The sequence below is a fragment of the Aulonocara sp. 'chitande type north' Nkhata Bay genome, unplaced genomic scaffold, assembly GCF_057382095.1.
Source record: "Aulonocara sp. 'chitande type north' Nkhata Bay isolate Kocher_YH1m ecotype deep benthic unplaced genomic scaffold, A_spYH_male_GT1.1 unmapped_scaffold_20, whole genome shotgun sequence".
Taxonomy (NCBI): Eukaryota; Metazoa; Chordata; class Actinopteri; order Cichliformes; family Cichlidae; genus Aulonocara; species Aulonocara sp. 'chitande type north' Nkhata Bay.
This window is the reverse complement of record NW_028234352.1, coordinates 598,357-614,566: the sequence shown is the minus strand read 5'-3', so window position 1 is coordinate 614,566 and position 16,210 is coordinate 598,357. Positions and strand designations below refer to the sequence as shown.

Genomic DNA, 16,210 nt, shown 5'->3' with positions numbered 1-16,210 from the left:
GTTAATGAATTGATATCGCTTTATTCAAGCTACTCACCTCTCTCTTCCACCTGCACTTTCAACTGGACCACGGCCAATCAGAGAGGTCCCGCCCCTGACTATCTCTGATTGGTTTAGTCCACGATAGGGGCATAATGTGTGTCTGTTGTTGACCACACGGAGAGTTACAGAGATTTTTTTTTTTGTTACCGGAACAGTTGGTCGCACCTGTGCGACCAAATATTTATTTTTAGTCGCACCACTGAAAAATTTGGTCGCATTTGCGACCAAATTGGTCGCACTCTAGAGCCCTGATAGTTTGCTTCAGCCGCTGTGCTTGTGGGGGCAGTTGGTCCAGGCCCGTAGCCACCTGTATCAACACACTGAGAGATTTATTTAATATCATTTTCATCACAATCTTACTCTGCTGACTGAGGTGCCGGTCTTAATCATATACGATTTGTCTCTTCTAAATCAAAACCCAGCCAAACATCAAACATTCAGCATAGTCATTCAAAACCTTATTTGTAATATTATAATCAGCAAAGTCAGCGTTTTACTTACAGGCATGTATCATTATTTACAAAAGTCCTCTGTGCTCTTCACAGCAGCCACCTCATTTGCATGTTCACACACAGTCTAAAAATAGCTCGCAGCGCTGCAGCTGCACGTCACACACAGGGTCACACAAAGCTCAGACAAAGCTCTTTTATTTTATATTACAAAGATGTCTTATATTTACAACCACTGACAGACCTGACAGATTCAGCACCTAACAAATTTGACAAATTTATCATAACGGGTCCAACCGAAGAAAGTTAACTTTTTTGTAATCAATCAACCAGTATCTGTTTCCACAGTCTCTGGCCTAAATTCTAAAGTCCCTAACTCAATTTAACTTTGTCCAAAAAAGCACATGACACCGTTTCCAACGATGAGGAGACTCGGTAACTCCTAGCTTATTCTCGAGATGCCCTGTACCCCACAGTTAAGCCAAACTGAACTAACCCTGTTCGACGACAGGTCAAAGCCGCGCGTCCACGGCCAGGAGGGGGCATAACCCCCGGGCTATGCGCTTCTTAGCATCTTCCAGTGCCGTCCTATAATAATTTTCACCTAACCGATTTTAACAAATTTATCATAACGGGTCCAACTGAAGAAAGTTAACTTTTTTACGACCAATTAAACAGTCTCTGTTACTTCTGGGAACAGTTTCTGACCTAATTTCTATAACAACACATAGCCAATTCCCTACCAAACTACCTGAGCCTTTAACTCAATATCCAGGGACTCAAACCCAACATTATTACATTCATATTTCTTCAACTTCATTTAATACTCTTAAGCAACTTTAACTGCATAACACACGGTGATTCTCATCAAAATCAAAACAGACCCTCTACCAGTAATTTCAAATTCAAATTCAAATTTTATTTGTCACACACACACAACCATACACAGTATGACATGGGGGTGAAATGCTTGTAGCTGTACAATGCCCAACCATTAAATGACAGAAGAAAAGTTCTACAATATTTACAATTTACTACAAAAATTTACAAATTAACTTAGGAATTTACAGTACTGTGAGTGAGTAGACTTTCAGTGAGTAGACTTTAATTTAGTCATATCCAATTTGGCACACTTTGGAAATAATTCAACAGGTAGTGCCTTACCTTTAGATAAGCCGGCTTATGCCCACTCACGTCAGACCACTGGCTTGTGCCTTTCCGTTCAATAACCTCAGACCGTCCAAACCTTTAAATTCCACCCCAATACCACAGGACGAGCCCCCAAGCTGTTACGGATTCAAAATTGGGGATGGAAACAAGAGAAAAACCCACAATAACAACACTGGTCCGGTCGGGTTAAGTCAAACGATGATTTTAATGATCACACACGTGGGAGATGGACACTGATGCAGACAGCCTCAGATCTCAAAATGGTGGAGCATTGCTCAAACTCTTATAGCCTCTGGTGCCTCCACCTTATCATAAAAGCCTAAACATTCACATGCTTTCTCTCACACAGCGCCTAAGCTACGACCTTGGCTCCCTGTTTATCTGCTCCTGCTGAGATGGGGCAGAAAACTCCAGCATGTTCTGTTCTCTTCTAATCAGACAAATAAGGCGAGGACTTTCTGCGAACAGTATTTCTTATAACTCAGCAGTATAATGCATCATAAAACAATATCATTCATCCACAATAAATCAGCAGTCTACTTTAATGCAAATCAGTTTAACTAATGCAATAGTTGTCAGCTTCTTCTAATTCAGGAGAATAATGCAAACTAAAACTACATAATAATTCACAATCTTTAATTAGGGGCATAACATGGCATAAAATAATATTATATTCTAACACAGGTAATAAAGAGAGTGTAGCAAATGTAGTCAGGTTTATTACTCTGTATCACACATGAGTGCCCGAGGGAGGCGGGGCTGACTGGGGAGACACAGGAAACAGAGAGACAGGGCTGACTCGACATGAAACGATGAAACATGGGACACGGGAACAGAAACTAAACACAGGCTGAAATGAACACTGAGGGAGGGAGAACTAAGATTACTGAGAGCCTGATAAATAAGAAGAACAAAAACCAAGAAAAACAAGAGTCAAAGAAAACCAAAAACACAAAGCATTGGGCCAGGACCCACTGCTGTGACATTTATATGTGATAAAAACATTAAAAACTGCTCAGATGTTGAAATCTTTCTACGTATACTTTAGGTTCAGCTCTCCAGCCTGGCATTTGGTTAAGCATGATTCAAACATTTGATTTTGTTTAACTGGTTTTAATTATAGTTACTTTTTGTGAACATTTGTTGCAGCATTTAAAAATACATCATTTATTTTCACACTTTTATTTGATTTAGAGCATCATATTTGACCAACGTAAATGTTTTAATTTCATATAAAATAACTGAAACAGTGAACTAAATATCTGAAATCTTTCCTTCCTTAAAAGTTATAATCCTACTTAAGTTATAGTGCAAACGCTTAAGCAACAAATATACTTGATGCTAATTAATTAATATTTCCCTTTGATGTTGCAACTATGCGGTCACTTCTGTCTTTAAACAAAATAATATTTTCCAGTTACAGAAATCATAAAGTCCAAACTAAAGTGCTACTGTTGCTATATGCATTTTATATAAATCATGGATGATGGTCCTGACATGAAGGAAGAGAAAGTTACAGGTTGCATCCTTTGACTTTGTCTCCGTGCCTTTGGGCGATTTTCAGAAGGACAGATGTTTCTGTTCAATTCTTAAATCAATTTTTTCAAACACAAACACTATTTTAAAGCTTCTAGAGAGTAAAATATTAATGATAATTATAATAACAATAATAAAAACAAAAGCTCTCAGATCCATCAAACCAAGCAGCAGAAAGAACAATAACTGAAGAGAAAACTTTAACCTTGTAGACTTCATTATGTTCCAGCTGCTCTACAGACGCTGTGACCTCGAACTTAAGCAGGTCATAAAGTATGTGCAGCTCAATAACTTCATAATCAGACCCTGTGGTATTTAGGCAGCAGAACAACTAAGAATAACAACTACAAATAATGTTTTTAGGTTTCTGTTGTACTGCAAGGTTCTGTACAGGAGAACCAAACCAAGAGCAAATATTACGTCTCATTTACACCTGAGCACGAAGAGCCATCAACATTTAGCAAATTGAATCATCTTTGTTTAGATGCAAGAAGAATCATATAGAAATGAAAAAGTAGAAATAGAAATCCAGAGCAAAGATATCCTCTAATTCAGCGTAGCACATGTGCAGCTGCTGCGATTCACGTAAGCATTCGGCTCGTCGCTGTTGCAGATTTTTCTCTCGCTGTTCTGGCTCACAGCGCTGCAAACACAAAAATAAATATCCCCAAAGGTGTGAAAGGGAGCTAATTAGTAAGAGTATTGTTACTCTCCGCAGGAGTCGTCCAGCAGTAGAAATCAGTCCAATAACAAGGTGTGTAACATCTAGCAGGGTGACAGAAAAACCCAGGGTAACTTCTAAGGACCTCAACGTCTCTCTCACATTGTGTTTTTAAACATGCTTCCATTTGTCACTTCAGTCTTTACTCTGAAATACAGGAAGAGAAATCATGGCTGAAACAATTTCTCATGAAACCAGGGGTGTGGTCCAACAGTCAGTTTGGTGAGGAAGGTTCCTAACTGAGAGAAGTGACCTAGAAGTATCTGTGTAGCAGCCACAATGAATCCAGATCATGAGCTTTATTAACTGATCAAAGTCTCTTCTTTCATCTTCTGTATCATTCAGTTTGCATTGGTAATGCCCATTATTGTAATGCTTTTTTAAGACCAGCAAAACTTTATTTCACTTTGGGTTAGCTGGGATAAGTGATGGATGGAGGGAATTTTACTTCAGCCACAGAAATCCTAAACAGGAAGGAGGAGCAGAGTTACAGTGGATCACTATCCAGCAGGGAAACAAGGTTTATTTCAATTTCTTGGCCATGAGTGAGATTTACTGAGTGGGCAAATTAGGGAGACGACACCATCAGATCCCGAGCCCTCCATGTGTTAATCAAGAGACGGCTGCTGTGCTACATCCATAAATAATGAATAAATTAGGAGCTAAAGCTGAAAGGACAGTTTATTTGTACCATCTTCACGTGAACACATTCAAGAACATCACAGATGAAGAAACATTAAAAACTTCCACACTACATAAAGCAAGAAAAATAGTTTTTCTTTCAGGTGGTTTCAGAAAAACAGAAACATCAAACATCTCCAAGACTCTCTTTGAAAGAACTAAAAACCTTTGTTCTCATGGTCCAATCATGAGTGAACTCCCCGATGAAGCCTTGTGTGCTAAAACATGTCAGAGTTTGTAAAGGTTAAACATGAGTTTCCAAAACGTTTTGCTGGAGAACAATGAACTATTTGACTGAGTTTCAATCATTTACAGATGAGCAAAACCAGGACAGAGAAAAAAGGACAAAACTGACTCAGTAAAACAGAAAAGAAGATCCCATGTAGATCTGTATTATGTAGAAGTTCAGCCCAGCAACCAGTTCAGTTCAACACAAGTTTAAATGATTCTATCTGAACTCTGTGGAGCCTGATCTCAAGCTTTTTGAGTCTGACACAGAAACCAGAGGATCTTTCTGTGTCTTCAGATTCACTGTGATCCAGTGATGGGAGTGATTTCAGCCCTGAGTGATCGCGCTGATGTTTGCACAGAGCAGACAATGAGGTGAATGTTTGGGCACATTGGTAACAGTGAAACAGTTTATTAGTAACGTGGGATCGTTTGTGTGCAGAGTATGAACTGAGATTCCTGAAGCTCTTGTCACACTGGTCACAGCTGTAGTTTCCTTCCATGTGTGCACGTTCATGAAGGTTACGACTACCTGAATGTGAGAAGCTTCTCTCACAGTGTCTGCACTTGTGTGGTTTCTCTCCTGTGTGGACTCGTTTGTGTGATTTAAGCTGACCTTCAGTGGTGAAGGATGACCCACACTGATCACAGAGGTGCTTTTTAACCCCACTGTGAATCAGTTCATGTTGTTTTAAGTGATTTGTTGTGGTGAAGCTTCTCCCACATTCTTTGCAGTATTTCAGTTTGTCTCCAGTGTGTCTACGTTGATGTACTTTTAGGGTCTTTTGCTGACTGAAAGTTTTTCCACAGAGGTCACAATGAAAGTCTTTCCCACCACCACAGTGATGACAGGGTTGAGAACTGGATCCATCTGTGTCGCTCTGCTTCTAAACAAAGACACAAAGACAGTGTAAGTCAGTCCTTCAACATTTGTATCCTGAACGTCGCCTGAAATAAAGAGCATCTCTGCAGACGTCCAACTACATTTGACTGTTTCAGTTAACACACTCAGTTTACTGGGCTGCAATAACTACAATACTACCACCATAATACTACAGTAATACTAAAATCATAACTGAAAGGAAAATCTGAATAATCACTCAGAGCTGCTTTTCCATGCAGTAGAATTGCTAACATGCTAACACAGTTTAATGAGCAGAGTTGTTCCAAACAGTCAGGCTAAAATGACAAGATAACAATATAAATACATACCTCACAGTAGCTGCACTTGTAGAGTCTCTTTCTGGTGTGGATCTGTTGGTGTTGTCTCAGGTGACGTGGAGATTTAAAAGTCTTCTCACACAGGTCACATTGATAAGGTCTCTCCTCAGTGTGGGTAAACATGTGTTGTTGTAAGTCTGCGTCTGTTGTAAAGAATTTGCCACACTGTTCACAGCAGTACACATCATGTCTGGTGTGAATGCGTAGGTGTGTATTTCGGCTCCTTCTCTGGCTGAAAGTTTTTCCACAGATGTCACAGCTGTATGCCTTAATTCCAGAGTGGGTAACTAGATGACTCTGTAAGCTGCTACTGTGAGTAAAAGCTCTGCCACACTGATCACAGCTGTACGCTTTAACTCCACTGTGGATGAGTTGGTGTTTTTTTAGGGAACCCTTCAAGGAAAAAGACTTCCCACACAAGTCACAGCTGAACGGTCTCTCTCCAGTGTGGATGACCTGATGCTGTTTTAGTGAAGCTTTCAGAGTAAACTCCATCCCACACTGATCACAGCTGTATGCCTTAATTCCAGAGTGGGTAACTAGATGACTCTGTAAGCTGCTACTGTGAGTAAAAGCTCTGCCACACTGATCACAGCTGTATGCCTTAATTCCAGAGTGGGTAACTAGATGACTCTGTAAGTGACTACTGCGAGTAAAAGCTCTGCCACACTGATCACAGCTGTATGGCTTAATTCCAGAGTGGGTAACTAGATGACTCTGTAAGTGACTACTGCGAGTAAAAGCTCTGCCACACTGATCACAGCTGTATGCCTTAATTCCAGAGTGGGTAACTAGATGACTCTGTAAGTGGCTACTGTGAGTAAAAGCTCTGCCACACTGATCACAGCTGTATGGCTTAATTCCAGAGTGGGTAACTAGATGCTTCTGTAAGCTGCTACTGTGAGTAAAAGCTCTGCCACACTGATCACAGCTGTACGCTTTAACTCCACTGTGGATGAGTTGGTGTTTTTTTAGGGAACCCTTCAAGGAAAAAGACTTTCCACACAAGTCACAGCTGAACGGTCTCTCTCCAGTGTGGATGACCTGATGCTGTTTTAGTGAAGCCCTCACAGTAAAACCCTTCCCACACTCGTCACAGGTGTGTTTTTTCTCTCCCTTTCTTCTGTGAGGTTTGTCGGCCTCCTGAGAGCGCTGACTTCTGGCTCCATGTTGGTCCTGCAGTGACAGAGATACAAACAGAGGCAGTGAGTGAAATGCAGTCGTGGAACAAACTCAACCTTCAAACTCCATTAACACTAGTTTTAAACCTGAAGGTGGAGCGTGGCACCAAACACCTTAAAGGTCTCTTATCCCCACCTGCTGGTAGTTCTAACACATTACATCCAACCTGCTGTTAAAGATAATTCTCTCACCCCCGTTCTCTGCGGCCTGCTGGAGCGGGGGGGGGGGGGGGGGGGCTAGGAGGAGTTGGCCGTCCGGCTGCGGTCTGGGGTGTGGGGCCTCCCTGCTGCTGCGGAGTCGGGGCGGTCTGCCTCTCCCCACCGCAGGGAAAAGGGTAACACCACCTGGGTCTGGGTGCAGTTCCCCCCTCCAGGGGCAGGGGTACCTAGACCCGGTTTGTAGAGTACGCTTGGGGAGTGTGATCGCGTATACAGTGTCTCTTTATATTTGTCTCCACGTCGGTTGAGTGTGAAGTGCACATGAGAGCATGAGGGTGGGAATGGATGTTTGTGTCTGTGTGTGCCTGTATGTTTGTATTTATATGTCAGGTTGGGTATCAGACACCACCTCTCTGGGGACATCTCGGGCCTTCCAAGGTTTGGAGGCCTATCTCCACCCACCACCACTTCCCCTGCCGGTGGCGGACTCCCTCAGGTGTCGGTGCGTTGGTGGTTCTTTGTATCTGGGGGTGGGCGTCCGGGTACACACCGGCTCACTCCTTGGCGGCTCGCTCGGGCCATTTCAGAGGTGACCGAGCCCCTGGCCGAGAGGCCAGGGGCTCGGTCACTCAGGCACAGCTGGCTGCCGGCGGAGCTCACGGGCGCATCACTGCAACTCCCCCTGGCTTCTGCTCCGCGGCTGCTGAATGAGCCCTCATCTGGGACTCTCCTTAGCTCTTACTGGGACAGTGGCGCAGCTGCCCCTCTGTGGGTCTTCCTTGGTCTCTTGTGTTCTGGGGGCCCCTGGATGTCTGGAGTTTTGATCTCCATACCCGCTTGATACCATAAAGGACGGGGCTGTGGCTCCCCACACTCCCTAGCAGATCATTACATGGAGAAACCTTTAAATTCAGTAAAATCATAATTCACGTCGGCAGTAATGACACCCGGTTACGCCAATCGGAGGTCACTAAAATCAATATTGAATCGGTGTGCAACTTTGCCAAAACAATGTCGGACTCTGTAGTTTTCTCTGGTCCCCTCCCCAATCAGACCAGGAGTGACATGTTTAGCCGCATGTTCTCCTTAAATTGCTGGCTGTCTGAGTGGTGTCCCAGAAACGATGTGGGCTTCATAGATAATTGGCAAACCTTCTGGAGGAAACCTGGTCTTGTTAGGAGAGACGGCATCCATCCCACTTTGGATGGAGCAGCTCTCATTTCTAGAAATATGGACAAATTTATTAAACCCCCCAAAATATGACTATCCAGAGTTGGGACCAGGAAGCAGAGTTGCAGTCTTACACGCTTCTCTGCAGCTTCTCTCCTCCTGCTACCCCCCCAAAAACCCATCTCCATAGAGACTGTGTCAGCTTCCAAAAAGACAAAAAACAAACTAAAAACCAGCGACAAACAACTTAAACATAAACAATCACAAAGAAAGAACAATACAGTATCCACATCTGAACCAAAGAGTAAAACAGTGAAATGTGGATTATTAAATATTAGGTCTCTCTCCTCCAAGTCTCTGTTAGTACATGACTTAATAATTGATCAACAAATTGATTTACTCTGCCTTACAGAAACCTGGTTGCAGCAGGATGATTATGTTAGTTTAAATGAATCAACACCCCCGAGCCATTCTAACTACCAGAAATCTCGAAGCACAGGCCGAGGGGGCGGTGTGGCAGCAATTTTTCACACCAGCCTATTAATTAATGAAAGACCAAGACAGACTTTTAATTCATTTGAAAGCCTGATGCTTAACATTGTCCACCCCAGCTGTGAAACTCAGAAACCAGTCTTACTTGTTATCATCTATCGTCCACCTGGGCCTTACACAGAGTTTCTGTCTGATTTCTCAGACTTTATATCTAATCTAGTTCTGAGCTCAGATAAAATAATTATTGTGGGTGATTTTAACATCCATGTAGATGCTAAAAATGACAGCCTCAACATGGCATTTAATCTGTTATTAGACTCAATTGGTTTCTCTCAAAATGTAAAAGAACCCACCCACCACTTTAATCACACTCTAGATCTTGTTTTAACATATGGCATCGAACCTGAACATTTAACAGTGTTTCCTGAAAACCCTCTCCTGTCTGATCATTTCCTGATAACATTTACTTTTACAATAATTGATTACACAGCGGTGAAGAGTAGACTTTATCAAAGTAGATGTCTTTCTGAAAGCACTGTAACTAAGTTTAAGAATATAATCCACCCACTGTTATCATCTCCAATGCCCTGTACCAACACAGAGCAAAGCAGCTATCTGAACGCTACCCCAACAGAGGTCGATTATCTTGTTAATAATTTCACCTCCTCACTACGTACGACTCTGGATACTGTAGCTCCTGTGAAAACTAAGGCCTCAAATCAGAAGTACCTGACTCCGTGGTATAATTCTGAAACACGTACCCTAAAGCAGATGACTCGTAATCTGGAGAGGAAATGGCGTGTCACAAATCTAGAGGATCATCATTTAGCCTGGAGAAATAGTTTGCTGCTTTATAAGAAAGCCCTCCGCAAAGCCAGAACATCTTACTATTCATCACTGATTGAAGAAAATAAGAACAACCCTAGGTTTCTCTTCAGCACTGTAGCCAGGCTGACAAAAAGTCAGAGCTCTTTTGAGCCAACCATCCCTTTAACGTTAACTAGTAATGACTTCATGAACTTCTTCACAAATAAAATTTTTATCATTAGAGAAAAAATTACCAATAATCATCCCACAGATGTAATATTATCTACAGCTACTCTTAGTACCATTGATATTAAGTTAGACTCTTTTTCTCCAATTGATCTTTCTGAGTTAACTTCAATAATTACTTCCTCCAAACCATCAACGTGTCTTTTAGACCCCATTCCTACAAAACTGCTCAAAGAAGTCCTGCCATTAATTAATTCTTCGATCTTAAATATGATCAACCTATCTCTAATAATCGGCTATGTACCACAGGCCTTCAAGCTGGCTGTAGTTAAACCTTTACTCAAAAAGCCATCTCTAGACCCAGCAGTCTTAGCTAATTATAGGCCAATCTCCAACCTTCCTTTCATATCAAAAATCCTTGAAAGAGTAGTTGTCAAACAGCTAACAGATCATCTGCAGAGGAATGGTTTATTTGAAGAGTTTCAGTCAGGTTTCAGAGCTCAGCACAGCACAGAAACAGCTTTAGTGAAGGTTACAAATGATCTTCTTATGGCCTCTGACAGTGGACTCATCTCTGTGCTTGTCCTGCTAGACCTCAGTGCAGCGTTCGATACTGTTGATCATAATATCCTATTAGAGCGATTAGAACATGCTGTAGGTATTACAAGTACTGCGCTGCAGTGGTTTGTATCATATCTATCTAATAGACTCCAATTCGTGCATGTAAATGGAGAGTCTTCTTCACACACTGAGGTTAATTATGGAGTTCCACAGGGTTCAGTGCTAGGACCAATTCTGTTTACATTATACATGCTTCCCTTAGGCAGTATCATTAGAAGACATAGCATACATTTTCACTGCTATGCAGATGACACCCAGCTCTATCTGTCCATGAAGCCAGATAACACACACCAATTAGTTAAACTGCAGGAATGTCTTAAAGACATAAAGACCTGGATGGCCGCTAACTTTCTGCTTCTTAATTCAGATAAAACTGAGGTTATTGTACTCGGCCCTGAAAATCTTAGAAATATGGTATCTAATCAGATTCTTACTCTGGATGGCATTACCTTGGCCTCCAGTAACGTGGTGAGGAACCTTGGAGTCATTTTTGACCAGGACATGTCCTTCAACGCACATATTAAACAAATATGTAAGACTGCTTTCTTCCATTTGCGCAACATCTCTAAAATTAGAAATATCCTGTCTCAGAGTGACGCTGAAAAACTAGTTCATGCATTTATTACTTCCAGGCTGGACTACTGTAATTCATTATTATCAGGATGTCCAAAAAACTCACTGAAAAGCCTTCAGCTAATCCAAAATGCTGCAGCAAGAGTCCTGACAGGGACTAGAAAGAGAGAGCATATTTCTCCTGTTTTGGCTTCCCTTCATTGGCTTCCTGTTAAATCCAGAATTGAATTCAAAATCCTGCTCCTCACATACAAGGTCTTAAATAATCAGGCCCCATCTTATCTTAATGACCTTGTAGTACCATATCACCCTATTAGAGCGCTCCGCTCTCGCTCTGCAGGCCTACTTGTTGTTCCTAGAGTATTTAAAAGTAGAATGGGAGGGAGAGCCTTCAGTTTTCAGGCCCCTCTTCTGTGGAACCAGCTTCCAGTTTGGATTCGGGAGACAGACACTATCTCTACTTTTAAGATTAGGCTTAAAACTTTCCTTTTTTCTAAAGCATATAGTTAGGGCTGGACCAGGTGACCCTGAATCCTCCCTTTGTTATGCTGCAATAGATGTAGGCTGCCGGGGGATTCCCATGATGCATTGAGTTTTTCCTTTCCAGTCACCTTTCTCACTCACTATGTATTAATAGACCTCTCTGCATTGAATCATATCTGTTATTAACCTCTGTCTCTCTTCCACAGCATGTCTTTATCCTGTCTTCCTTCTCTCACCCCAACCGGTCGCAGCAGATGGCCGCCCCTCCCTGAGCCTGGTTCTGCCGGAGGTTTCTTCCTGTTAAAAGGGAGTTTTTCCTTCCCACTGTCGCCAAAGTGCTTGCTCATAGGGGGTCATATGATTGTTGGGTTTTTCTCTGTATCTATGAAGCGCCTTGAGGCGACTTTTGTTGTGATTTGGCGCTATATAAATAAAATTGAATTGAATTGAATTGAATTGAATTGGAATGCAAGCATGCTGATCCACACAGGTATGCACACAGGTGTACACATGGGTATTCACAGACGCGGACTACAGCTTTCTTGGCTGCTGCCTCAAAGCACACTGTGCGCTGTCTATCTTGCGTGCTGAACAATATCGTCTATTATTTAATAATAACTATTGATATCTATGACTAGCTAGTTTATTGTGATGGTGCTTTTTTTTTTCTATTATTATGTTGCTCTTTGTTGTTTGCTGTCTCCTCTGTTTGTTTTTTTGTTTTTTTTCTCCATACAGGTGACCCAGGAGTTTTTTTTGTTTTTTGTTTTTTTTTCTCTCTTCCCCCCCTTCTCACCGTCTCTTCTCCCCTTTGGTTTTCTTTCTTTCTCTCCCTCTCTTTCTTTCATTCTTTCCCCTGTCCTATTAAAGAAAAAAAAAAAGATGACAAAGGATGAACTGAAGCTCCGCCATCACGTGATGTCGCATGCTGCTGTTTCTGATGTCACTTAAATTAAAAAAAAAAAAAAAAAGAAAAGATAATTCATGACTGTTCAAACACTAAAATCATGCCCATCCCTCCTGATTGTGTGTACACACACACACACACACACACACACACACACACACACACACACACACACACACACACACACACACACACACACACACACACTTTATAATTTAGATTATTTTGTTGTTTCCTATTACATATTTCTATAATTTGTATAGATTTATACAGAATTATTCAGTGATAATAAATCCTATGTTTGTTTATTCTAAAGGAACCCCGTTAGCTTCCACAACAGATGTTGCTCGTCTTCCGTCAAATACTCACATAAAATATTACACAATAAAGTGGATTCAAGATATCCACATAATTTCACTCTTACATCCACAGTGAGGTTTCACAATTGTTCAAATATAAGCAATCAATAATAATAATAATAATATCAATAACATTGAGGCACATTACACAAATTTCAAAAACAAATCATGTCTTACAATATTTACAACAACTAAAAGCTCTGTAAATCGGCTTTTAAGTGTTCATTGAAGTTTTGAATAATTCTCTAATTTTTTAAGGCAACTTATTCCACTTAAAAGTTGCTCTAAATGTAACAGTTTTACAAAACGTTACTTTTAACTCGAGCATTTACTAAATTGCAGTTTGTTGAAAACTGTGTAATATGATGATGTATTTCATCTGGATACTGCAGCTGAGCAGAATAAATGTGGTGTGTTTAACAGAATTGCTTTCTTTAGAACTACAAGTAAGCCATAGAATATTTTAGCCTGTGCAGGAAGCCAAGAAAGGTTATTATGCATTTGATCAATATTAGTATAGTATGAACATCTTCACACTAATCTGGACGCCTTATTCTGGACTAACTGAAGTCTGTTAAGATCTGTCTTATTAGCTGCTGACCAAATGATTGAACAATACTCCAGATGAGACATTACTAGTGCATTAATGACATCTTTCATAATGAAGAAGTGATACACAAAGAGCATTTCATAGCCATAGCTATGCCTTGTCGGCAGAGTTATGTGACATTAGTGATGTTTGTACTTTCAGCGTTAACTTGGTTTTAAAGCCTTTAAAATATACGCCGTTCAATAGTCGACCTTAATCTGACAGAGAATGTGATGATTTTGTGGATAATTAAAGTCAGTCATATATCCACAAACACAACAAGCTGAAAGTCAGTGATGCTGCTCGGTTTGCAGTCCTGAACATCACGGCACAAGCAGGATCCACTGCACTGTTAATGTGAGCTGTGTTATATTGCTGTCTCTGTTCGGTGGTGTCGAGCCAAACGCACTTTAACGTGTGTTTGAACGAGCTGACGGTTCACTCGTTAAGCTGAAAGAAAGATGCTTTAATCACAGCAGTCACACATGTGTCCACTGCACCATCTGGAACTCTTCTTGTTTACACTCGTAATAACACAAACACTAAATCCTGCTTCTCTGTGCTGTTGTGTAGCAGTGTGTACACCTGAGACTGTCACCTGTCTGTCTGTCCTGCACTCTCTCTCTGTTTCTTTCTCTCTGATTGTGGAATAAAAGTATGAACATGTGTTTATAAGTTACACTTGTGTTTGAATCCTGCAGCTTATCACACATTTGATTTCCATGTGTGACGACTGCAAGTGTCCAGAGTGAGGACAGACTGAGGGAGCCACTGCTGCACATCATCTGTGAGGCTTTGCAGCCCTGATGATCCACCAGGACAAACTCAGCAGTGTGTGAGGAAGAGGAGGAGGAAGAGCCAGCAGCAGCTGACAGATGGAGAGAATAGACAGACTGTTCCCTGTTTGTGAAGGACTGCTAGGAAAGTTTAACATAACTGTCTGTGCTGAATCAGTCTTATTAGGTAATGTTCAAATAATGTGATCATCCCAGTGTTTTCAGTGTGGGAGAAAGTACTCAGGGCCTTCAAGTTACACACTATGAAAGGCAGCAACAAGTTTAATGTTCAGAAACCTAAAGTCTGTATCAGCAGCAGAATGGAGCTGTTTCATTGCCTGAATGGAGCTAAAAATAAATGTTGGTTTCAGTTCTATGAAGCTTTGAGTATTTTGGATCAGTAGCTGCTGTGTTTGTTGCATCATATTGCTGTAACTGTTTATATGCTTTAAATATTCTGAGCTAAGTTGATCTATAGTGTTACATCATATTCTATAAGGATGTTATGTGTTTGTAGACTTTCTGCCCAGTTTGACCCATTTAGCAGAAGTCAGCCTGTTTAAGGCTCTGATATCTATTCTGTGTGACTTACAGCAGTTATGACATGGTCTGATTTTCTCACCCAATAAAGGAATATTTCATATATGAATCATGTTTCACAGTCCTGTGGTCTCAGCCTCAGATACTCATCAAATCACACAGAGCTCATGTAGAAACAAATGAACTAAATATGTTCTCCTTCATTTCTGTCAAACAAAGCTGTATGAAACGTTTCCAGCTGTTAGTATCATGGTTGCTAGGCAACCTGGGCAGCACGACGGAGGCTAGACGTCCCATTTCACGAGCCTACGAGCCTCGCACTTCGGCCTTAGCGGTCTTTGAGTACGCGGCCCTTGAGGACTTTAAAGCTGCAGAACCTGAATCGGGATACAGCCATGATGATCTCCAGCCTCGTGCTCGCCAACATTCTCACCTGAGTTAAGAAGACGATCACTGAAATGGTCTCAGCAGGTCCTTTGATGACAGCAATGAAATGCAGTGGTAAGGCTTTTTGGGGATTAAGTTCGTTTTCATGGCAAAGAAGGACGATGCAGTTCATCTGATCACTCCTCATAACATTCTGGAGTGCAGGCAAAATGCTATTATAAAAACTTAAGCAGCAACTTCTCCAGGTTCCAATATTTATGCAATTCTCAAACCTTTTGGCCACGACTGTATAACCTCTTCTGAAGTTTAGTGGATATTATACATGGTTATGCTCAGGATGTGTCGGCCAGTTTCCACTGGAAACGCCTTTTGGTTAAACTGTCAGCGAGGAATTTGCATTTGCACTGTTACATTTTTATATAACTTTAATGCACATAAACAACAGCTGCTTGTTTCAGTGAAAATACATTGATGGCTTTTTAATAAAGTTGTGCAGCTGTAAAGTATTTTGTCTGGTGTCAATTCTATCGTCAGCTACATCGTTATGGCAAATGTTCAAATGTATATGGTGATAAATATCTTTGGTCATATGGTCCTGCTCTGTCTGTCACCTTCTGTGTTGAGCTCATTGTTTCCTCTGTAGTGGCTGAGCTGAGTCCAAGTAGCTGAAAATGTTCCTCTGCTGCTCCGTCAGACTCTCCTCCTCCTGCTGATCAGCTGGGACACAAAACAGATCTTTGTTAGGCTCCACACTGCACTGAAGAGTCAAAGTGTCTCATATGTTCATCTGACAAGTAAAACAACACATTTTTGTTTCCCGAGGTGGGCAACTTGTTGGAAACAAACACAAAAGGTTTGAGCACTGATACCTGCCATTGCTGCCATTGAAAGATGCAACGCCAGCAATGTGGATTGTCAAGACTCAAACCAAT

General features: G+C 41.3%; 1 protein-coding gene across 1 annotated transcript; it reads right to left on the bottom strand.

Annotated features, from left to right (window-relative positions):
* Window positions 1–3,785: 3,785 nt before the first annotated feature.
* Window positions 3,786–16,024, bottom strand: LOC147300647 (uncharacterized). Its single transcript, XM_086285002.1, has 3 exons — window positions 15,890–16,024; window positions 6,040–7,224; window positions 3,786–5,714 (listed from the first exon to the last, which is right to left on the bottom strand). Exons 1-3 carry the CDS (start codon window positions 15,905–15,907, stop codon window positions 5,022–5,024), a joined length of 1,896 nt encoding a protein of 631 aa, XP_086141128.1. The 5' UTR covers window positions 15,908–16,024; the 3' UTR covers window positions 3,786–5,021.
* Window positions 16,025–16,210: the final 186 nt, after the last annotated feature.

What these genes read in the sequence shown, in the direction of transcription:
- LOC147300647 (XM_086285002.1), bottom strand. An exon ending in ACAAGTGCAGCTACTGTGAG is followed by an intron (nt 5,715 to 6,039) that starts GTATGTATTTAT and finishes GTCTTTGTTTAG; the next exon opens with AAGCAGAGCGACACAGATGG.